At 35.4% G+C, this 24,328-nt stretch overlaps 2 protein-coding genes across 7 annotated transcripts; both read left to right on the top strand.

The window, feature by feature from the left end:
* Positions 1-346: 346 nt before the first annotated feature.
* LOC100781346 (protein IQ-DOMAIN 1-like) lies at positions 347-7,865 on the top strand. 4 transcript variants are annotated; one of them, NM_001354793.1, is made up of 7 exons: positions 347-619; positions 1,875-1,992; positions 2,862-3,095; positions 3,895-4,122; positions 4,754-4,867; positions 6,174-6,666; positions 7,306-7,865. In NM_001354793.1, exons 2-7 carry the CDS (start codon positions 1,909-1,911, stop codon positions 7,416-7,418), a joined length of 1,266 nt encoding a protein of 421 aa, NP_001341722.1. In that variant the 5' UTR covers positions 347-619; positions 1,875-1,908; the 3' UTR covers positions 7,419-7,865. The 4 variants fall into 4 exon arrangements, with proteins under 4 accessions (NP_001341722.1, NP_001341721.1, XP_040863006.1 ...); NM_001354792.1 differs by having other exon boundaries at positions 7,303-7,865; XM_041007072.1 differs by lacking the exon at positions 347-619 and adding an exon at positions 663-857 and having other exon boundaries at positions 7,303-7,826.
* Positions 7,866-8,464: 599 nt separating this feature from the next.
* LOC100784928 (glycosyltransferase BC10) lies at positions 8,465-11,616 on the top strand. Of its 3 annotated transcripts, none has more exons than XM_006592721.4 (2): positions 8,465-9,936; positions 11,166-11,616. In XM_006592721.4, exon 1 carries the CDS (start codon positions 8,832-8,834, stop codon positions 9,921-9,923), a length of 1,092 nt encoding a protein of 363 aa, XP_006592784.1. In that variant the 5' UTR covers positions 8,465-8,831; the 3' UTR covers positions 9,924-9,936; positions 11,166-11,616. The 3 variants fall into 3 exon arrangements, with proteins under 3 accessions (XP_006592784.1, XP_003540283.1, XP_006592785.1); XM_003540235.5 differs by having other exon boundaries at positions 11,163-11,616; XM_006592722.4 differs by having other exon boundaries at positions 11,128-11,616.
* Positions 11,617-24,328: the final 12,712 nt, after the last annotated feature.

The raw sequence follows: 24,328 nt of genomic DNA, 5'->3' as shown, positions 1-24,328 counted from the left end.
AACAAGTGATTTTGAGATCTTTTCTTCGAAAAATATAGAGTTTTTTTAATAGAGAAACTCTCAAAATTACTCTACTTCTAGCTTGTATTCAAAGAGGCTGTAATATTGTGATTAATTAATTAATTAACCAGGCAAGGATTAATCGGATAGGGTAAGGTGTGGACATCAACACGTCGTCGTTTTGTGGGCTGCTACCGTCCCGGCGCACGTTAGACCACACCTTGCTCAATCCTCGTGCTCCCTCTCGTCGTTTTTAAACCAATACTATTAGTTATTTAAATATCATTAAAATATTAGTATATCTATTTCTCTTTCTCTGTCATAGCCTTTTAAAAGAGTTAATAATGCTATTCTTTCTTTATTTATTAAAATATTAAATTTTCATTCCACATTCATTCACAGAATCACAATTCATTTCCTCATCAGACATAAATTATTTGCCGACTCGCTTCACATTCGTTATCTATTTCATTTTATTTTAATCCTTTTCAATGAAAGTCATTGCGGAGTGATAGAAGAGCGAGATTCACTTGGAAATCTTCTGAAGAGCTTCCGAGTTTGCGAATGAGAGAACTCGGCATTGACTCAGAGACGGTTCGTTATATTTTCGTGGCCGATGGTGAGTTTTTTAGCTGAATGACAATTTCTCTTGCTATGACTTTCAGGTGAAATGTGCCTCAACTCTACGATTTCTGGATCTGCGTTTCTCTTGCTTGGAATTCTAGGTTTTAATGGCTATTAAATTGAATTGTTGTCTAGTTACCTAATCTATCGCGCATTTATGTCAAACTCAAACAGTTAATTGATTTTTCAAGCAACCGAGTCAACACTAACGGAGGGAATTGTCAACGTCTTTGGTCGGTTATCACCATCTATCTGATTTTCGTTGCTTGCCATATAATCCCGATCTTTGTAGTATCTGTCGTTTTTCGATTTTCGTGGTCGTTTTTACTTCAGGTTTAGTGTACTAATAATTCAAGCTTAGAAATAGAAAGTACTTTTCAGTTTTCCAATGAGTTGAAAAGACATTTTTGCCGAGTTGTTACGCAATTCTATTCATTTTTTGTGTGTTTAAAGCACTTAACACTTGATGACATGGTATAGCAGACTTGGTCACTTGGATTAATGCGTTAATGAGTACAATTTTTGGGAAATTTAGCATACGCCTATTGTTGAGTGTAGTATGATGCAATCTGGATTTCTTAGTAACACTTGGCTACTCAGGCCTTTGTATGACAATGAAAGAAAAGAACCTTAGTAGTTAATGGCTGGTCTTGTGCGTTCTGATTTGCAATTTATGCCCGATCAGTGATCCTTCACATCACAAAATGTGGCTTCTATATTCCTCATATTACCCTTGTTCATACTACGAATGGTCTTTGTTTTTTATGAGGTCAATGTCTTGATCAAGTCAAGTAGTGGTAGACTTAAAGCCAAAAATAAAAATAAAATAGTTAACACAACTAGTCATTTCAAAAGGTGCATTTTCACGTAATGTGTAGCAACTGTGTTATGGTAGATTGAGACCCGTCATTTGTGCTTCACTTCCCTGCTGCTTATGGGTGCTTGGAAGTGAAAATTCTGTTCTAATGGTTATAACTAATCTAGTGAACTACTAGTATTTAGGAAATAAACTTATTAGAAATTTGACCAACCATAATGGATATAGAATATAAAGGTCACAAGAAGGCATATTACTGTGACAAATTTGATCTGGTTGTCATTTTTAAATAGATTTCCTCAGTTAAGCTAGCTTGCTCACTTTGATACTTTGTGCTTGCTTTGTCATTTTTGTTCCCATAGCTCATAGGCTAGTTAAGCTCGTGTATAATCAACTACTTTTGCATTGACTTTGCCATATAATTCCATGCTAGGTTTATGCTAGATTGAAATAAATTTGCATTGACTATGGGTGTCTCTGGGAAGTGGATTAAAGCATTGGTTGGTCTAAAGAAATCAGAAAAGCCAGGGTCTTCTGAGAAGGATGGAAATGTGAGTCTCTCTCTCATAACACTTCATATTCATACTCCTGAGTTTCAGTATTTCTTTTCATGTTCTGGTGGCAAAAATAATCATCTCCTATGGTGCTTTTAACTGAGGTTCTGTATCATCGTTATTTCTACCCACACTACCCAAAAAGAAAAGCAAAAGAGTTTTGTTGCTTGGGTTTCAACTTAAGAGGGAAAAAATTAATGTTTTTTTTGTGCATTTGCGAGTGTCTTACTCAGGACATTTAGTGGAGTTCTTTTCATTCTTCAAATGTTAGAGCATGGTTCACCTTAGTTTAGTAGTTTTGTTATTGATCATTTCAATTCTAATATGTGCTCAACGAATTTTCCTCTTGGAAACTATATAAACTGAATTTGGTAAAATTTAAAACCAGACCCACTATAGAATATAGATATAAGGGGGGATATCGCATCCCCCAAACCTGATGGCAAACTAATGTTAATGTTGTTGCATGAGAGAGTTGTTAGAAAGTCTCACATTGCCTGCCTCGTGCAATTTAAATACCTGTTGGACAATTTCACTTAATGCCAAATGGTTTTAAGGGGGTATATCACATTCCCTCAAACTTGATGACAAGTCATTGTTAATGCCGTAGCATATCAGAGAGTTGTTGATGACAAGTCATTGTTTAAATACCTATTGGGCAAGGTAACACCAATTGGTTTAAAGATGAAATCTAACAAGAGCCACCGAAGGTGGTGATGTTTTTAGCTTATGAGAGAGGCCACTCAAGGTTTGCTCTTATCCCAAATAATTTTTTCACTTCTTCTAGTTCCACTCCTGTATAAAATACTACACATTACATATTCAAAAATTAACTGTGTATTTTTAAACTTTTCAATGGTGAGAAGGTTGGCAAGTTTCACCATCAGAGAAGGCATGGTGTTGAATTTGATAATGGTAAATTTCCGAACGAATTGGATAATGCTGCTACTCCACCTGTTGAATATGATAATGGCCATGCAAACCTTGATGCCCACTATTCATCTTCTTCTTCACAACAAGCACATGATGCTGCACATAATCAACAGATGAGGGAGGAATTGGCTGCAATACGCATTCAAACAGCATTTCGAGGATTTCTGGTAAATTCCGTATTAAGTTTGTGTTATTTGGCTTAGTTTACATGAGCTGAATTTTTTTTTTGCTCAGCAAAAATAATATATTATAATATAAAATAGTACCGAGGGCGAGCCCTGGTGCAGCGGTAAAGTTGTGCCTTGGTGACTTGTTGGTCATGGGTTCGAATCCGGAAACAGCCTCTTTGCATATGCAAGGGTAAGGCTGCGTATAACATCCCTCCCCCATACCTTCGCATAGCGAAGAGCCTCTGGGCAATGGGGTACGAAGTTTTATAATATAAAATAGTACCAGAGGTACTAGTTGATACAGCTATAAGGTCATGTCATACGAAAATAGGATACAGACATATAAAACACAACCTGAAAAACCCACAGTACAAATTGAGAATGAAACTAGACTATATTCCTATATTTTTACCTATATTAGAAAAATCATCTAAACTGAAATTGTTACCTATATTTTTTTCAATGTGACTGTAGGCAGTCTTTATGCGATGTCATTTACTTCTGTTATTCCCCCCTTTTTATACTTCAGGAGTCTATCTTCTCTAAAATTATTTTTGGCATTCAAGAATTGTAGTAGTGGTTGACAAAAGTGATTTAGCTCCTCTAGGATGTCATGTTTCTGGAATTTAATTGATTTTTCTTTAAGATACATTTCGGACCTATTTTAGGGTCTTTTTTCTGCCTTTCATTCTTTTATTTACTCCTGTATTTGTTTTGAGAGTTATTATAAAAAAATTTCAGGAGTTTCGTTGCCAACAACTTTGATCTAGCTGGAAAATTGTGTTTTATGTGTCAGGCTAGAAGAGCACTACGGGCTTTGAAAGGTGTGGTAAGGCTTCAGGCCCTTGTAAGAGGCCATGCAGTGAGAAAACAAGCCGCAATAACACTCCGTTGTATGCAAGCTTTGGTGAGGGTTCAAGCTCGTGTTCGGGCTAGGCATGTTTGCATGGCATTGGAAACTCAAGCATCACAACAGAAGCATCAGCAAAACCTTGCAAATGAAGCTCGAGTTCGAGAAACAGAAGTAAGGACTAAGAAGTACTGTTCTTACAGTGACATTACTTTTTTTAAATTGTGGAATATCTTCATCTCTTTCACTATTATCTCCTGTAATCCATTTTCGTGGAGGATGGGTATTGAGAAATTGAACATGAATTTGAGATAGATGTTTGATTGTTAAGTTTATGAAAGAGGAACTAGGTTTTCCCTCCTTGCTACTCATCACTTGGGTCTAGTTAGTCTTTTGGATCCAATGGTTTGTTGGCATTTTCTGGGCAATCTGTCATATTCTATACTTAGTTTCACTTTGCTGTGGCTACATGCTTGGCCTGTTTCTTATTTATCAATTTATGCATAGATTATCAGAAAGAAAATGTACTAAACTAACAATTAAGCAGGATACTAAACTAACACTGGTGTAAACTATGTGCCTATAACAGTTGAATGTAATCTGCTGGTTTAATTTCTTTTAGACATTTCTGATGGGTATACCAGATAAGAAGCAGAGAACTTGGACTAGGGTAAAAAAGCTGTAGTGCTTGGTATGATATAATGTAATCAAATTGCAGTTTCTTATCAAATTATCTGTTTGAGTGACCTTGTAACTTAAGAATGATGATTAATAACTTTTTTTTTTTTTAAATTCATATATACAGGAAGGATGGTGTGATAGTGTAGGATCTGTTGAAGAAATTCAGGCTAAAATATTGAAGAGACAAGAGGCTGCAGCAAAACGTGAGAGAGCCATGGCGTATGCTCTATCTCATCAGGTGAGTTTACTATAGCATGTTGTTTAATTATGTGTGCAGCAAGTATTATACATGAGATGTATCATATGAGAATGATCATCTTATGTAAAAATGAGAATGACTAATTTCAATCGTTAGATTAAAATGAAAGGAAAGACCAAGATTAAAACATTTTAAATTCAAATTAAAACTTTTTATAACCATAAAATTTCCATAATATTTACCAAACAGAAAATTAAATATCTTAAAGATTTAATTTACGTCAAAATCGTCACCACAATCACTACTATCGCCGCCGCCATGACCACTGTTGTCGCTACTAACATGACTGTCATCGCCAACAGTCATGTTGGTGGCGATGGTGGCGATTGACGATTATGGTGGTGGTTACAGTGGTGGTCATAGCAGTTATGGTAGAAACGATTATGATGGTGGTGGTGGTCATAGTGATGATAGGTTTGAGATATTTTAGGACTTCATTGATTAAATCTTTAAGATATTTGATTTTCTGTTTGGTAAATTTTATGGAGATTTTATGGTTAAATGATGTTTTAATTTGAATTTAAAATGTTTTAATCTTAGCCTTTCAGTTTAATCTAACGGTTGAGATTAGTCATTCTCATTCTCACATAAGATGACCATTCTCATATGACACGTTCTCGTATTATACATTAGTTAAATTTTTGTGCAACTTGAATGATAAGAAATATCTGAATTTTGTAATTTCATTTATTCATAGGAGGGTCTCATTGCCTTCAAGACATTCTCCATTAGGAAACATAAGAAATTGTTTTTTTATATCCTATTATATTAAAGTGTTGTAAATTCTATTTGTAGTCGTGTTGGGAGAAGAATATCCACCTTGTGTGTGGTCACAGTCCTCAATGAAGATTAGTCATCGCTTTTGGTGGAGGCTACTTCATACTAATACCATGGTCAGCAAAAAAAAAATCAATCTGAAGTCTGGAATGGTCCATCTCAAACACAAGTTTATATATAGAATTATAGAAAAGAGTACTAAATTTGGAAATGTTTTTTTCTCAAAAAGAAAAATACCGGACCAATTCAAACATTATTCAATCAAGCCACATAGTTTTGTAACTTGTAATGAGTTATATAGATAGTGTAACATACTAACATAGTACGATACTTGATGATGTTGTCGAGTGTTAGTGAACCTCTAAAAGTAAGCTGAACTTGGAACGTTGGTCCAACAATTTCCTTATCACATGATCAGCAGCTTTGCATTATAGTATCCATTTTCCTTTGATACATTGTTTTGGTCCACAGGCTTGGTGTAAGATTTTTCAAATTTTCCCCTTGGCAGTGGCAGGCAGGATCAAGACAGCAGCCTGTTTCCTCTGGTGGATTTGAACCAGATAAAAATAGCTGGGGTTGGAATTGGTTGGAAAGATGGATGGCTGTCCGTCCTTGGGAGAACCGCTTCGTTGACATTAATATGAAGGATGGAGTAACAGTACATGAAGATGGAGCTAAGGATGATAAAAATGGAACCACACCTCAGTTGAGCTCTGCTAACAAGAAACCATTCTCATCAAACACACATCCAAACCTGACAAGTCATGGAACTGGTCCCACTATATCTGATGGCTGTGATTCTTCATCTAGTAAGTCTGCAGGTTTGCTAGAATCATCATACACGCAGCCTGTTAAGCTAACTTCTAAGGCAAAAGTTGAAAATACTGTTGAAGAAGTTAACTCAAAACCTAGAATTGGGTCAAGATCCCATAGTAATCCAAAGGAGAGAACATCACAGGCAGATAAGCAGGCCAAAAAACGATTATCTCTGCCTAACAATGGTGAGTATTCTCTTTATGTTCATTTTATTGTTTCCCGAACACTGCGGGTCTGATAGCTGCTTCAGGATGTTGGAACAGTTATCAGGTGAACTATAATATAGACGGACAAACCCAATCATTGCATTCCACTTCAGCTAGTTTGAGTTTGAGATTTACAACTAAAGTTCAAGTGTAGCTAGGTGCATTCACTCATTTACAGAGGTAGGGCAGCCTTGTAGAGGAGAGGACCCTAAACCTTAAAAGGTTTCTAAAATAACTGCATGCCACGTTGATTCGTTTGGAAATGTTATAGAGAAGTTTTCCTAAATTTCAGCATTTTCTAATTTGCAATTTTGGCCAACACTGTAGAAACCAATTGAGCTGTATTATTCCCTATGGGTTGGGCTATCCATTCTAAAATGTTACTCTCTTGGGAATAACATCACCGAGTTGTATAGAATGAGATCACTGATGTTTTGTACACCTCGTAAGAAATTAATTTGCAATTTTGATTAGAAATTTTATTTTATGCAACATCTTTATTTCTAAAATTCTTGTGTTAATGAAAGCATAATAAGTAATTTGAAAGTCCAGTTGGCTGGATTAAGTTAGGATAGAAGTAGTCTTTGCTAAATATTATTTCTTATCTCTGTTAAGCAGGGGCTGGAGCTGGATGTCAAATAGTCAAACACCCTGTTAGCACTACTAATGTGATTAGGGATAAACCTAAGCTCAACGGAAGACGGGATGCGAATACAAAACCAGTTCCATAGCTGAATGGAAGAAAGGATGCGAACATAAACACACGGATATGTATTTTCGAGAATCTCAAATAAGGGAAATCACTCTCTTCTCTATTGATATATATGGCCATTTGTTGTTCTGTGCATATAATGTGAAGCGGTGAGGGCTTTGTACCTAGTCCATCCATGAAGAGTTGAAGACGGTGAATATGGTTTTACAGTTTTGAGATTGGCTTGGGTTGTGACTTGTGATAGGAATAAGATTTGCCTGGTTGATACAAGTTTGTTTTTATTTATTTATGCAATACTTGTTGTGGTCAGTCAGAATGTCAGTTATGTGATAGCATGTATTTATGTACACCTTTCAGTGTGCAATTGCCTTATGTCGCATTATATTGTTGCCAGATGTTCTTTAGTGAGCATACATACTTCTGCGTAGATTTGATTGCTTGATCATACTTTCTCTCTGATTTTTATTATATTAGTACCAATTGTTAAGGACATACAAACAAATAATGCCTGGAATTTGGGTTAAAATTGTTTAAAATAAAATCCCAGCAAAGTAGGTGACGTTCGCTGTGAATTTAATTAAAATCAGATCCAGCCGTGGGGTAGGTAAGGGTTTCCTGATCTATCTTCCGCATGGTTAGCGCATTTTGCTATCTTTTATTAATTTCTAGTCATTTAAATTTGAGATTATTGTTATTGCAGCATAATTCATAAAAAAGTTATTTTATTATATAATGATGTGAAGTCACACAGTTAAAATTGATTAAATAATTTTATTTAGATCCTTTCATAATTTTAGACATTATAATTAATGTATTGATAGGTAAAGAATTTTATTATTTAATTATAAATAAATTGTTATGTACGATACAATTTAAAATCATATTTATCATGATCTTTTATTAGTAGATCGCATAAAAATTTAAAATTGGCAGTATTTTTTTTTGTGCCAATATATGGAAACTATCTTTTCTATACATGATAATTCAATTTTCCGGTAAGATAAGTATTTTCTAACGATTGCTTTTTCTATAAATAGAATCTTCAGTTGTCCAGTTAGCGTAATCGTGTTATTGTTATCGTTGAGAAATAGTAGTGCTTGGCTATTAACAACGCACAAAACAAAATAATTGGTAGGGTTAGTAGGGTGGGTAAAGAAAACTGCATTTTTTATCCATGTGTTATTGTTTATCCAGAAAGGTACCTAACTGTGAAATTTGAATCCCGAAAACAAACAAACGCGTACGTTACATGTCGTACAGTAACATCTGGCAGTTACAGTAAAGCGTGAAGAAAAAACATAAAAATCCCAAGCCCTCCTCGTTCCGGTTCCTGATCTTTTTCTTCTTTCCCTCCTGATTGGAAATAGAATCAGAATTGCAGAGCAGTGGTGGTGGTGGTGGTGGTGGTGGTAGTAGGAGTGAATCGAAGATAATGTTCTCAAGCCCATTCGTGTTAACCTTGTCTCTCTTGATATCCCTACCAATCCTGTTCTTGGTGGCCCCACGCATCCTCCCTCCTCCTCCTCCTCCTCAGTCCTTCCACATCTCCCCCTCCGACGAAGTCGATGACATCAAGCTCTTCAACCGCGCCATCTCCCTTTCCTCCCCCCATTCCCACTTCCACCTCTCCTCCAAAAACCCCTCTCTTAAAATCGCCTTTCTCTTCCTCACTAACTCCGATCTCCACTTCTCCTCCTTATGGGACCAGTTCTTCTCCAACACCCCCTCCAACCTTTTCAACATCTACATCCACGCCGACCCCTCCGTCAACCTCACCCGCCCTTTGTCCCCTCTTTTCATCAACAAATTCATCTCCTCCAAACGCACCTTCCGCTCCTCCCCTACCCTAATCTCCGCCACCCGCCGCCTCCTCGCCACCGCCCTCCTCGACGACCCCTCCAACGCCTACTTCGCCCTCCTCTCCCAGCACTGCATCCCTCTCCACTCCTTCTCCTACACCTACAAGTCCCTCTTCCTCTCCCCCACCTTCGACTCCCAAGACCCCGAATCTTCTTCTTCCACCCGCTTCGGCCTCCGCCTCAAATACAAGTCCTTCGTCGAGATCCTCTCCCACGCTCCCAAGCTCTGGAAGCGCTACACCTCCCGGGGTCGCTACGCCATGATGCCGGAGATCCCCTTCGAAGCTTTCCGCGTGGGCTCTCAGTTCTTCACGCTCACGCGCCGCCACGCGCTGGTCGTCGTCAAGGATAGGACCCTGTGGCAGAAATTCAAGATCCCGTGTTACCGTGACGATGAATGCTACCCTGAGGAGCATTATTTTCCGACCCTGTTGTCCATGGCGGATCCTGATGGCTGCACCAAATACACGCTCACCAGGGTTAATTGGACCGGCACCGTCAACGGTCATCCTTACACTTACCGGCCCACGGAGGTCTCGCCGGAACTCATTCTCCGCCTCCGGAAGTCCAACCATTCCGAGTCTTACCTCTTCGCCAGGAAATTCACCCCGGATTGCTTGGAGCCCTTGATGCGCATTGCCAAATCGGTCATCTTCAGGGATTGAAATTGAAAACATGGTACGTTGTTGTTTATTTTATTTTATTTTGTCGTGATTTATTAGGGTTAGCAATAGATACTGTGAGTTGGTGTTTGTGTGAGTCAGATATGGTCAAAACTCAAAAGGGTTTGGATCTTTGTTGATGTGGATTTGCACTTGTTGGATGGATGGAGAGTGGAGGTTTCCATTTTCAGCTTTATTACATGCTAGAATCTGGTTTGATGCTTTTCTTTTTGTTTGCAATATCAGAATGTTTCTTGGGGTTTAAAGTTGAGATTGTACTTTTACGAGTTTGAGAATTAGCACAAAATAAAGAAGGAAGGAAGGAAGTAAGGATTTGTCGGTTTGAGAATTAAAGTAATTTTGATATCTCCCAACTGTAATCTAAACATGGACTTCGAAGAGTGTGTTTGGATAGTTGAACGGAAAAATTAATTAATCATTCCAATGCATAAACGAAAAAACTATGTGAATAGTGCATTGGGTTTTAACGTGGCTTGAGTTAGATGCAATTGTAATCCAAACATGGTGGAATGAAAGCGAGTTTTAGATTGATAAACACTAGTGAAATTTGAATGGACCTCCTCGAGTTGCTTTTTTATGCAGCAAAATGTGTGTGTGTAGGTGCATTAGTGCTTTCTAGGGAATGAGATTCTCTCTGTTTATGAAGAGTATGTATGTTGGTTTTGGGCATTTGCGGTGTTCATGCCTTGCTTTGTGATGTGAAAAAAAGGTTTATGACTTCTTGTTGTAAATTCTGAATGTCAAAATCATGGTGCTATACTAGTAGGTCTTTTTAGTAAGGATATCATAGTACTCTTATTCCATATGAATTCGAGTTCGAATCTCATCTTCAATATAAGAACTTGAACTTGGTAGGTATCTTTATAAATGTTGTTTGAGTCTTCTGTTCCTGGCGGGTCTCCTGAACCCCTAACATAAACTTTTATTTATCAAAAATAAAAAAAGACTAGTAGGTGCTTTATATTCTGTTTTTGGTGAAACCTTGACTTAATAGATGAATACGTGGGCGAGCCTAATCTAAAGTGTTATGCGTGGCGTGGCATTTCCTATCTGCCTGCGTGTTGGATTTATTTATATCATTGATTGTTTTTATTAGTTTGGTTTCTTATGCACAAAATAAAAAGACTTGTCGATGCTGTTGTGGTTAGATTTATTTATTTATTAATTTCTTTGTCTGATTCTGCAGTTGAGATAACTTTGTTCCATCAAATTTTATTCTAGCAGGTGGAAAAGGCCTGTGAAGAGCTTGCTGTTGCTGTGGCTGTAGCTTGATGGTGGTGTATAGTTTGAAGAGGCAGGAACAGCCCACATCCTATATACATACCGGGAACTCTCAAATTGAGAGACTTGGGATTACACAAATTGAGGGAATTCAAAGCAAAGAAATAGGTAAAACACCTGCGTGAGTTGAAATGGAAATGCGGGTGCTCTATTCAAGTGTATTTAGTTGGGATGCAAGTGCTAAGTAATTGCCTATTTGTCATACAGGATTATGTAGATTTCTTTCCTTTTGTGGGATGGTTTTTGTACATACGAGTTGTGTAAACATTGTTTGAAAGCTCTACAGTGTTACTACTTTTGAACAACAAAAAAAAGAGTTGTTGTCTAAACGTGACGCAACAGGGACTGTAATTATAAAAGGCAAAAAAGAAACAATCTTTCAACATTTGGCTAATTGCTTCTCCATTCGAATTGATCCCTTTGTCACCCACCCTGCTATATCCCCACCCGTTTACCTCTTTTTTCTTTTGTTCTTTTTGGGTCTTTGTATTAATTAGTCTGTGATGATGATGATCCCTTTCTTCTGTGGAAAGTATCAGATAGTTGCTATAATCTCACTCCATTAGATTATTTGTAAAATTTATGTGGAGTAATTATGGGATGAGTTGCTAGCTATGTTTTAATATTATTACTATTATATGATCACGTTGAAGCGGCGATGACCCTGACCAAATAATAGCCATTAAGTGTTCAAAATTCGTTATTGTATTATTATATTATTATAAGAATGAAGATCATCATAGTCTCTGATATGCATAGTTGGCTTGTAGAGTCGCGACAAAACTGAACTTGTCGGTGCTCGTTCTTTTCTCTTTCTCACTTAAAATATTGGGCCCCAAGAGAGCCAATGGACAAGAAAGTTGCATACCCTTATTCATGTTTGTGGGGCCCACGGGCCCACATAAACACAGTTGGCTTCCATGTTTCTTTCTTCTTTCTCTGAATTATCTAAAGACGTGTAGAGACACTAACAAGACCTCGACTTCTTGTAGTTTGTAAGTTTGTAACACCATCCCTGGGATTTCTTACTTCTTTTAATTTTAACCTCATTCTGAAACTAGACAAAAAAAATATATGGTGAACATTTTGTTTTTCGGGATGTCTGTGTTTGTTAATCTTAGTTATTTAATGTTTTATAATTTGATTGAAAGCTCCCTCTGTGCAACTGTAACTTTCATATAATAAAGAGGAACTAGTTTTAATATTATCATATTACTTTAATTAGCCGATGGTCTTGTAGGTTGTGGATTGGTAGAGGGGATATTATCATATTAATAGCAGAAAAAAGGAGGTTGGGTAAGTTGTCAACTTACCACCAAATTTTGGCATTCATGCCGAATTCTGGTTGAAAAATGAACCATTTATTCAATGCTGTTTACATCTTAAACAAATTGCTTAGTTGGATAGTTGCTGTGGAAGACCGAGGCAAAGGCACTTAAACCATATTCATGAGAAAAAAAAGAAGGGAGAAGAATAAACTTTTTCGAGTTTCGCTACTTCCCTTGAGCTGAAATAAATGTATGCCACTGTCGAGTCACATGTGGTCTTCACCTTCATGGAAACAGAAGCAAACAATTGACGGAGACAATTATGCATTTTGACAGTTGAGAATTCTGCCATCTTTGACAATTTTCTATTATTGAAAAATTCTTCATAACACCTTTTTTGGTAGAAAATATTCGAGTGAATAGGCAATTTAGTCCCTGAGATTATACCCATTTTGTATATTAGTCCCTAACTTAATATTAAATTTAAAATAATCTCTATTTTTTCATAAGTGTTGTAAAATAGTCCTTCTGTTAAATTTTAAAGTAACGCCGTTAGTGAGGTCAATTTTAGTGCCACGTGGACTATCCAATGTGGCACTAAAGGATGACGTGGCATGACACGTGAACGTGTCTCCTAAAAGATGTCACGTCATTTGATGATAACAAAACGAGTAAATAGGCAATTTAGTCCCTGACTTTGTGCCCCTATTACATATTAGTCCCTAAATTAATGAAAAATTTAAAATAGTCCCTATCTTTTGCATAAGTGTTGCAAAATAGTCCCTAACTTAAAAGATGCAAAAAATCGTGCTTAAAGTATCCATGCATTGCAAAGGTTGTGCCTTGCATGATTTCTGGCGGCGCAGATTCCTCCTTGGATTCCTTGTCATCTTTTGATTTCTTTGGTTTTTTCTCTTCTTCTTTCTTTTCTTCTTCATTTGCTTTTTTCTCCTCCACTTTATTTTCCTCTGGTTTTTTTCTCTTCCTATTCAAAACAAAATAAAAAATCAGAACCCGGAATGATGATACACTGATGGTAATTGAAGAAAAAAAAAGAAGAAAAGAGAATGGTTATGCAGACCTCGCCCATTGGTGTTGACGGCTACAAAGATAAAGTTGTTGCTGTGGATTTTTGGTTCTTTTTATTTGTGCAAGTGTGTGAGTTTTTTTTCGTATATATGCCTCAATTGGTTCAAAATCATCAAATTTGAAGAAACCACTCATTCTATCATCATCAAATGACGTGGTACTAAAATTGACCTCATTAACAGCGTTACTTTAAAATTTAACAGAAGGACTATTTTGCAATACTTATGCAAAAGATAGAGACTATTTTGAATTTTTCATTAAGTTAGGGACTAATATGCAACAGGAGTACAAAGTCAGAGACTAAATTGCATATTTATTCATTTTGTTATCATCAAATGACGTGACATCTTTTATGAGACACGTCCACGTGTCATGCCACGTCATCCTTTAGTGCCGCGTTGGATAGTCCACGTGACACTAAAATTGACCTCACTAACGGCATTACTTTAAAATTTAACGGAAGGACTATTTTGCAACACTTATGCAAAGATAGAGACTATTTTGAATTTAATATTAAGTTAGAGACTAATATGCAAAATGGATACAATCTCAGGGACTAAATTGCCTATTCACTCGAAAATATTCACATTATTTAGTACATTCGGTATGAAATTTTACTTAATATTATAAATAATATCCTAAAAAATATATTATCTGTATTCAAAAAATAATATAAAGCATGTATGAAAAGTTTATTAATTTTGTAATAACTATCTAAAAGTTTTACTAAACATGATTTCATCTTTAATTGATTGATAGTTAATTTTTTTCACACTTACGCTTATTAAACTTAAAAAATAAATATACTATTATTTTTTCAATCATCTAAAGTTTTCCGGTTATCTGATATATCTGTGTACACCTAGCCAACATAAATTAAGATACCTATAATTAACACCATTATTAATAATAAATATTTTTTACATACTAAGTTGGATAAATATAAAATCCAAATCAACTAATCATAATCGTTAAAATTTGAGATAATAATTAATATTAAAAATTGAAAGTTGAGAAACAATATCATGGTATTTTAAGATTAATAATTTAAATTTGTTCAAATATATACAAATAACTTAATAAATATTAAATAATGGCATACGGGTATTAGAAGAAAAAAATGGATAATAAAGGACATACTTTAATTGAAGAGAAAATTATAATATATCAACTACTGAAATTTATAGTGATATAAGAATTAATGGGTTGATCTCTTGCTTAATATGTATATGTCCATGAAAAAAATTATAAGTTTGAACTTTGTTTAAAAGGGGAAATCCGCAGTAATAAATTAATAACTGATCCTTCGTGATCAATCTTGGATACTCTAATACTCCAGCTCTTGACAAACTAGGTTTGGGACCAATTATAAATTTCTAGCATTCACGTGACAGTGTTTTCTCACCGCAACTACGTGTTCATTGATATAAGCATTATTTATTTATGCATGTTTATGTTTATTGTTATATATCTGTTACTGCTAGGGGTAAAAAACTGTAGTTGTAAAAAACTATTGTTAAATGATGTTATGTTTTTTATTTTATTATTATGATGTCTTGTAATTTGTAAATACTTGTTTGACTTACATAGGTGGAGAATAACTGTGTTCTATATAGACAAAACTAAAATTAGATTTCAGAAGCTTAGTTATTAAGTTTAAAAGTCTTTTTACAGTGAGAAAAACAATGATGTAATTCAATTTTATGAAATTATAACATATACAATTACCTATTTTCAATTCCTTATTCTTGTATTGGTATTATCATTGACACTATAGTTACCGTATTACTTGTTCTGACACTATCACTACTATGATTCTAAAATAATATTAATAAAATTAAAAGAAAAAATAATACATGCTCCAATAATGTAAATGAGTTTTATATGGTTAATAAATTAGAAAGTATCGTGTGTGATAATTTTGTTAAATTTTAAAATAATTAATTTAAAATTTATTTTTCATATGATTTTTGATTGGTTAATAGTGTATAGAATTAAACTCAAATTAAAAAAAATTAAAATACACAAACTAGATTCTATTGTTTTATTTAAAAACATGAAATCCCTGTCACTACAAACTTGGAAAGTAAACTTAATCTCATCACCCTAAAATGAAGTATTGACTCTGCCCTTGTTTCACAACTCACCCATAACAGTGATTAAACCCATCCATAGACTATAGTCCTACAGCGTTTGTTCTGGGCCAAATCATGGGCAAAATAAAGGATATTGGAGGGAATTGCTAAGCCCACCCCCACCGTTAAAAAAATCACAAAATTACCCTACTACCCCTAACCCTTCCCCTCCTGATAAGTACGTATGGAGCTTTTTTCTTGCTGGACAAATTAAGCACGCATTGAATCTATATGGAATTTCAAAGGTCAAAAAGACAATAATGCATGTTCGAGTCATACTGATGCTGCCTTTCCAAAACATTCACGTTAACAAAAATGGTTATACTGAGTCCCTTGTTGACTCTACGAACAGTTAGTACATTTGCTATTTTGTTTTGTTTTACCCATTCTATATAAACCAAACTGTCATGATCTTTTCTTCCCCAAAACTGTGACTTGGTATTAGCCCCCAAAACTTTTGATAAACCACACACCTCTACATTATACCTCTTTCTTAAATCAAAACATTAAATATTTTTAAGAGGTAATCTCCATTATGCTAAACCTAATGTGTGAAAACTATAATTATTAACTTATAAAATCTAACCCAAAACATGACTCTCTTACCAGCCAGTGTAACAAATTCTTGTATTAAGTTTTGCTGGTTGGTCCCATGATTTTGTGTGACGGCGGCTATGATTTCTCAATCCATTGATAGTTTTGACAATATTTGGTTTATAACCATAACCAGATATAGAGACACCCATGTGCATGCAGGCTTGAACATGCAACAAAATACATTAAAAACCATACTAAAAATTATAATAATGTAAAAAATATATATTCTAAACTTTAAGACTGTGTATGACACAAGTTATTACACTAATAAATATATATACATGTACATTGCCCCCACAACTTAAAATTCCAGGATCTGTCCATGACCGTAGCAATTATTTTTTGGTTTATTTCAATTTTGGTGGTACAATTTCCAGGATCAGTGAGATTTAATCATTAACTATTTATCTGTTTCAGTTTCATTTAATTTTCTTTTAACATTTTAATTTATTATTTTATAAAACAATCACACGTAATCTATTTTGTGATTCGTGCATTTCGTATTTTAAGTTTTCATACCATTTAGCAGCACTCTTAAATATTCTGTTTTGTGGCTCTCTTTATTTTGAAGGATGATGAATCCCCAGATATAGATACAGCTAAAGCGCTAATCGACCTCTTCACCCCACACACCCAACCTGCATTGTAATCCAACAACGGGTGACCAAAGTCTAAACCATACACCCAACCCACATTGTAATCCAACAACGATTATCATTAGTGGTTTAAGATTCAGACTAATACTCTTGATGCAATATATAAGTACTATTTTAAGATTTATATCATGTGTTTGATAATGTTAATACTGATAATATTTTGTTTCTAGAATTCTTATTGTTGGAAGTGCACGTTCACCTCCACGTTCTTTTAATTAATTAATTTTATTATTTTTGAAAAAATTAGTTATTTTGAATTTGGTCCATTTTCCATCCACATTCATCCCATATTTTTGCAAAATATATTTGCAACCACCTTCAGTAACAAATCACGTACCCATCATCTCACGTACTGATAACTTCTTATCTCACGTCTGATAACTTCCTATCTCACGTTCTGATAACAAGTTGAGAGAGCTCTGTGATGGACAGACTCTATAAATAGGATGGGGTGCTCTCAGTTTTGTATCACCAAACTCACTTCTCTATTCAGAAAAAAAAAATACATCATCTATTCAGAGTGAGTAAGGGTCTGGAAGAACAAAACTGTCTTTCAGGTTCGTGTGTGAGCCGCTTCCCGTTCGATTTGCAATGGCTGGAGGTACGCTTGTAATTCCTTTTAATTTCCGCTGTTTGATCTAAATATGCTATTTAAATTTATTTGCATGTTTAGATCAGTGTATGTATATTTTTACATTTGGTATCAGAGCCTATTTGTACCTCTGTCTTGCTTATTGGGTCGTTCCTATGTGGAGTTTATTTTCTGAGTATATGGGTGTTATGTTTTAAGCTTCCTTAATTCAAAATAACATCAAAATTAGGAATGATGTGAGTTTTCTATTTTTTCTATGATTTAAAACGTATTTTTGGGTGTCTAAAATGCATATAATGTGTGGGTTTTTCGAAATTGAGGTAATAATATTTTTTTTTTTTACCACTGCGGGAGGTTGAAGACGAAGTCTTGTGGGTTTTGTTTACTGTGTTGGAATTGTTAATATACATTTTAAATTAACAATATTAAACAAAGCACGACTTGGTCTAGTGGTAGATGTGATGTGTATTACCTCATTGTTCTGGGTTTGAATCTCATTGTTGCCTTTTGTTGTTTGTTTTCGTTTTAACTAATTAAAAGGAAGTATAAATGAAACAAAAACGCCTTATGCTGGTTTCGAACCCTCACCCTACAAGCATGAAAGGACTCCCTTTGCCGCTAAGCTACTACAATTTAATTGTTTATTAATTGCAGTTCACGTATATTTATAACTTCTGAAGGATAAATCATTTATGCACAAACTGTTTAAAAATTGTTTGTCTCTTAAGTTATGTTGAACATGCAATATTATGTTAAATACTGGTATGCATTGGATTTAATCCTTTAAAGTTTATTACATGTTTAATGAATATACGTGCAATGTTATTTTGAATTGGTATACATGTAATTTTTTATGATTCAATATTGAGCACATTTGCATTATTAAGTATGTTTATGCAAGGATTATTTTTTTAATGTTAAGTGATTAATATAATTTTATTAAATTAGAGAATAGCCACAGCATCTTTAATTGAGTAAAATTATATGCTAAATTTATAATCACATTAGAAATATTAATTGTGATTAATCATATGTAATGTGATGAAATCTACCCACAGGAATTTTGTTATATTTGTATGATTAATTAGGATAAAATATTAAATTATATTTCTTAATTTACCCACAGGAATTAAGGAAAAGAACATGATTTAATAGTTTTATCATAAAGTTGCATGATGAATCTAATTGAGTAGGACTTTAGCCCACAGGCAAGTTTTGTGTCACTAGATTCATATATTGAGACATGATTTGCATTGGCAAAACATGACATTTGTTTAGTCTCAAATTTTCTTAATGAGCATGTGTGTTTGTTTGCAGTTTCACAATCTATGAACATTTCTTGTGACCTTCCCATTTTGAAAGGTGATAATTATAAGGTTTGGAAGGAAAGAGTTCTCCTTCATTTGGGCTGGATGGATATTGACTATGCTATAAGGAATGATGAGCCACCGGCTATTACTGAAACTAGCGAACCTGATGCTGTTGATCTTTATGAAAAGTGGGAGAGATCTAATCGTCTCTCCGTTATGTTCATAAAAACCAACATATTAGCTAGTATCCGGGGTTCAGTTGACCAGCATGATAAGGTCAGAGATCTGTTGAAAGCCATTGATGAACAGTTTACGACCTCTGAGAAGTCACTTGCTAGTACACTCATTATGCAATTCTCTTCCATTAAGCTTACTGGAACGAGAGGTGTGCGTGAACATATCATGCGCTTAAGGGACATAGTGGCTCAGTTGAAAACCTTGGAAGTTACCATGTCTGAATCCTTCCTGGTACATTTCATTTTGTGTACCCTACCTCAACAGTATACACCCTTCAAAATCTCCTACAACACACATAAGGATAAATGGTCTATTAATGAATTGATGACCATGTGTGTTCAAGAAGAGGAGAGATTGATAATGGAAGAGGGTGAGAAGGTAAATTTGACTACTTCTAATTCTGGAAAGGATAGGAAGAAGTCTGTAGGCACCAATAAAGAAAAGATTCCGACTCAACCAACAATTAAAAAGGAGTCAAAGTGTTTCTTCTGTAAAAAGAAAGGACACATGAAGAAGGACTGCCCCAAATTTAAAAGTTGGTTTGAGAAGAAAGGTACACCATTTGCCTTTGTTTGTTATGAATCTAATATGATTAATGTGAATCATAATACATGGTGGATTGACTCTGGTTCTACAATCCATGTTTCTAATACCTTGCAGGGTATGGAAAGCCTAAGGAAGCCAGTGGGAAGTGAGCAGTGCATCTACTCAGGGAGTAGGATGAGCTCACATGTAGAGGCCATTGGAACGTGCGTCTTAGTCTTAAGTAGTGGCTTTAAATTACATTTGGAGAAAGTTTTTTATGTTCCTAGTTTCTGTAAAAACTTAATTTCTGTTTCTAAACTTGCACCTTTGGGATTTTATTTTAATTTTACAGACTTTGGTTTTAATTTACTAAATAAATCTGAAATTATTGGTTGTGGTCAATTGGTTGATGGTCTTTATTCGATTGAATTGCAAAATGACGCTACTTCTATGCACGTTTCTGTTGGGTTAAAACGATGTATTGTGAATGAAGAATCCTCTATGTTGTGGCACCGGAGATTAGGACATATCTCTATTGAAAGAATCAAGCGATTAGTAAATGAAGGAGTACTTAGTACTTTGGATTTCGCTGATTTTGAGACTTGTGTAGATTGCATTAAGGGTAAGCAAACTAACAAGTCTAAAAAGGGTGCAAAGAGGAGTTCTAATTTATTAGAAATCATACATACAGACATATGTTGTCCAGACATGGATGCAAATAGTCCGAAATACTTCATAACCTTTATAGATGATTATTCACGATATATGTATCTCTACTTACTTCATTCTAAGAATGAAGTTTTAGATGCCTTTAAAGTTTTTAAGGCTGAAGTTGAGAAACAATGTGGAAAACAAATTAAGATCGTGAGATCAGATAGAGGTGGGGAGTACTATGGTAGATACACAGAGGATGGACAAGCACCAGGTTCATTTGCGAAATTTCTTCAAGAACATGGGATTGTTGCCCAATACACTATGCCTGGTTCTCCGGATCAGAATGGTGTGGCAGAACGAAGAAATCGAACCTTATTAGACATGGTGAGAAGCATGAGGAGTAATGTAAAGCTTCCTCAATTTTTGTGGATTGATGCTCTTAAGACGGCTGCGTATATATTAAACCGAGTTCCAACCAAGGCTGTCTCAAAGACACCTTTTGAATTATTCAAGGGTTGGAAACCAAGTTTGCGACATATACGCGTTTGGGGATGCCCGTCTGAAGTAAGAATCTATAATCCACAAGAGAAGAAACTAGACCCTAAGACTATTACTGGGTATTTCATTGGATATGCTGAAAGGTCTAAAGGGTATAGGTTCTATTGTCCATCCCACAACACTAGGATTGTGGAATCAAGGAATGCAAAGTTTCTTGAAAATGACTTGATCAGTGGGAGTGATCAATTTCAGAACATTTCTTCTGAAAGGGATCACTGTGAAGCTGAACCTTCTGGGACAAGTAATAGGTTGGTAGTCATTCCCACCCCTCAAGTTAAAATGGGTGTTAGACAACCAGTGATTGAAGTTCCACAAGCTGTTGAAAGTGATCATGTAGATCGAGTTGTTTGTGAGGAACAACATGATGATATTGAACAAACTGGTGAAGAACCAGTTGAACAAGTTCCTCAGCAAGATGACCAAACAACATTAAGAAGATCTACTAGAATAAAAAAGACAGCAATTCCTAGTGATTATGTAGTGTACCTACAAGAATCAGACTACAACATTGGAGCCGAAAATGATCCTGAGACGTTTTCACAAGCCATGAGTTCTAAGGAATCAAATTTGTGGTATAATGCTATGAGGGATGAGATGGATTCTATGGCATCTAACAAGGTTTGGGATCTCGTTGAGTTGCCTGTTGGTGTAAAAGCCATCGGATGTAGATGGGTCTTCAAAACAAAGAAAGACTCAGAAGGCAACATTGAGAGACATAAGGCAAGACTTGTTGCTAAAGGATTCACTCAAAGAGAAGGAATCGATTACAGAGAGACCTTTTCCCCTGTATCTAAGAAAGACTCTCTTCGAGTAATTCTGGCATTAGTAGCTCATTTTGATCTTGAGCTGCATCAAATGGATGTGAAAACGGCGTTCCTGAATGGTGATCTAGAAGAAGAGGTTTACATGAAACAACCTGAGGGATTCTTATCTAGTGTTGGTGAGCACTTAGTCTGCAAGCTTAATAAGTCCATCTATGGATTGAAACAAGCCTCCCGCCAATGGTATTTAAAATTTCATGAGGTCATTTCTTCATTTAGCTTTGAAGAGAATGTCATGGATCACTGTATATACCAGAAGGTCAGTGGGAGTAAGATTTGTTTCCTTGTATTATACGTAGATGACATTCTGCTTGCGACTAATGATAAGGGTATGCTATATGAGGTGAAACAATTTCTCTCAAAGAACTTTGATATGAAGGATATGGGAGAGGCATCTTATGTCATAGGCATAAAGATCCATAGAGAAAGATCTCGAGGCACTTTAGGCTTGTCTCAAGAAACCTATATCAACAAAGTTTTAGAGAGATTTAATATGAAAGATTGTTCACCAAGTGTAGCTCCCATTGTGAAGGGTGACAAACTTGCTTTGAGTCAATGCCCCAAAAATGATTTTGAGCGGGAACACATGAAAAATATTCCATATGCTTCAGCAGTCGGAAGCCTTATGTATGCTCAGGTTTGCACTAGACCTGATATTGCATTCGCTGTTGGAGTTTTGGGAAGATATCAAAGTAATCCAGGTATTGACCACTGGAAAGCTGCAAAGAAAGTGATGAGATATCTTCAAGGAACAAAAGATTACATGCTCATGTACAGACAAACTGATTGTCTAGAAGTGATTGGCTACTCCGACTCAGACTTTGCTAGTTGCGTTGATTCACGAAGATCAACATCTGGTTATATTTTTATGTTAGCCAGTGGAGCTGTATCTTGGAGAAGTGCCAAACAAACCTTGACTGCTACTTCCACTATGGAGGCTGAGTTCATTTCTTGTTTTGAGGCTACCTCGCATGGTGTATGGTTGAAGAGTTTCATATTTGGCCTTAGAGTTGTGGACTCTATTTCTAGGCCATTAAAGTTGTATTGTGACAACTTTGCTGCGGTGTTTATGGCTAAAAATAACAAAAGTGGAAGTCGAAGTAAGCACATCGACATCAAGTACTTAGCCATAAGAGAACGTGTTAAAGAAAAGAAAGTGGTCATTGAACACGTCAACACTGAGTTAATGATTGCTGATCCTTTAACTAAAGGCATGCCACCAAAGAATTTTAAGGATCATGTAGTACGAATGGGACTTGGTTCCATGATGTAATTTCATTGTACGTACATTTGTTATTTTCAATGAAACTCTTATTCAGTTAGATATTTTCTCATATCGTTTTGTGCACATATTTATTTATTTCGAGAAAAATCATTCGGTTTAGATATAGAATAAACATATGGTTTATTCATTAAGTTGAGAGCTAGTGTTGAGAGACTTGATATATTGTGGTACATGGAAGATACTACTCATCATCAGAGGACCTATCGCCATGACTCATATATTATGTTTCTTGTTACGGTTGATGTTGGGTTAAATGGACCAAGTGGGAGAATGTTGGAAGTGCACGTTCACCTCCACGTTCTTTTAATTAATTAATTTTATTATTTTTGAAAAAATTAGTTATTTTGAATCTGGTCCATTTTCCATCCACATTCATCCCATATCTTTGCAAAATATATTTGCAACCACCTTCAGTAACAAATCACGTACCCATCATCTCACGTACTGATAACTTCTTATCTCACGTCTGATAACTTCCTATCTCACGTTCTGATAACAAGTTGAGAGAGCTCTGTGATGGACAGACTCTATAAATAGGATGGGGTGCTCTCAGTTTTGTATCACCAAACTCACTTCTCTATTCAGAAAAAAAAATACATCATCTATTCAGAGTGAGTAAGGGTCTGGAAGAACAAAACTGTCTTTCAGGTTCGTGTGTGAGCCGCTTCCCGTTCGATTTGCAATGGCTGGAGGTACGCTTGTAATTCCTTTTAATTTCCGCTGTTTGATCTAAATATGCTATTTAAATTTATTTGCATGTTTAGATCAGTGTATGTATATTTTTACACTTATATCATACCTCAACACGTAATTTTCAGAATTCTCATACAATATTTTGACTAGACGTTACAAATTATACAATATTCTGAACATTATTAAGTGTGAGATTTTTCAAATAAGAACACAAGTTGTGTGAGATCACAATATCACACTGTAAAAACTGAGGGTGTTTTGTAGGTTACAATATTGGGACACAGGTAGCCTTTTCTCGCAGAAAAGCATCTCTCAGTACTTAATTCATGCTATGAAGTGGAAAACCTACGATAGGATTCCCTGTGTATGTATGGCTTGTATTCAAATTCGAGAAACACTCACCAGCAAGTATAACAAATTCTTTTAACCAAAAGAATTTAATCTTGTATGAAGTTTTTCTGGTTGTTCCTGTGATTTTGTGATTGCGGCTATTTGCATCCTCAATCCATTTTTAGTTTTGACAATTTTTGGTTTATAACCATATGTGAATAAGGTAAGACTTTTGGTAGACTGCAAGTTCTTTTTCCCCAACTTGAATCTACTATCTTTAGCTAGCTTTATTACGAAGTATACCACCAAATCAAAGCATCTCTAGAATGATGGCCTAAGGGAAAGACAAACAGAAC

This window comes from Glycine max, chromosome 12 (genome assembly GCF_000004515.6).
Source record: "Glycine max cultivar Williams 82 chromosome 12, Glycine_max_v4.0, whole genome shotgun sequence".
NCBI classification, from domain to species: domain Eukaryota; kingdom Viridiplantae; phylum Streptophyta; class Magnoliopsida; order Fabales; family Fabaceae; genus Glycine; species Glycine max.
Note: the sequence above shows the minus strand (reverse complement) of the source record. Positions and strands in the feature narration are given on the sequence as shown.

Coding starts and splice junctions, on each gene's coding strand:
- LOC100781346 (NM_001354792.1), top strand. CDS start 1,909: ATGGGTGTCTCTGGGAAGTGGATTAAAGCATTGGTTGGTCTAAAGAAA. Junction 4,123..4,753: donor CTCGAGTTCGAGAAACAGAA/GTAAGGACTAAG, acceptor TCATATATACAG/GAAGGATGGTGTGATAGTGT. Junction 4,868..6,173: donor CGTATGCTCTATCTCATCAG/GTGAGTTTACTA, acceptor TCCCCTTGGCAG/TGGCAGGCAGGATCAAGACA.
- LOC100784928 (XM_006592721.4), top strand. CDS start 8,832: ATGTTCTCAAGCCCATTCGTGTTAACCTTGTCTCTCTTGATATCCCTA.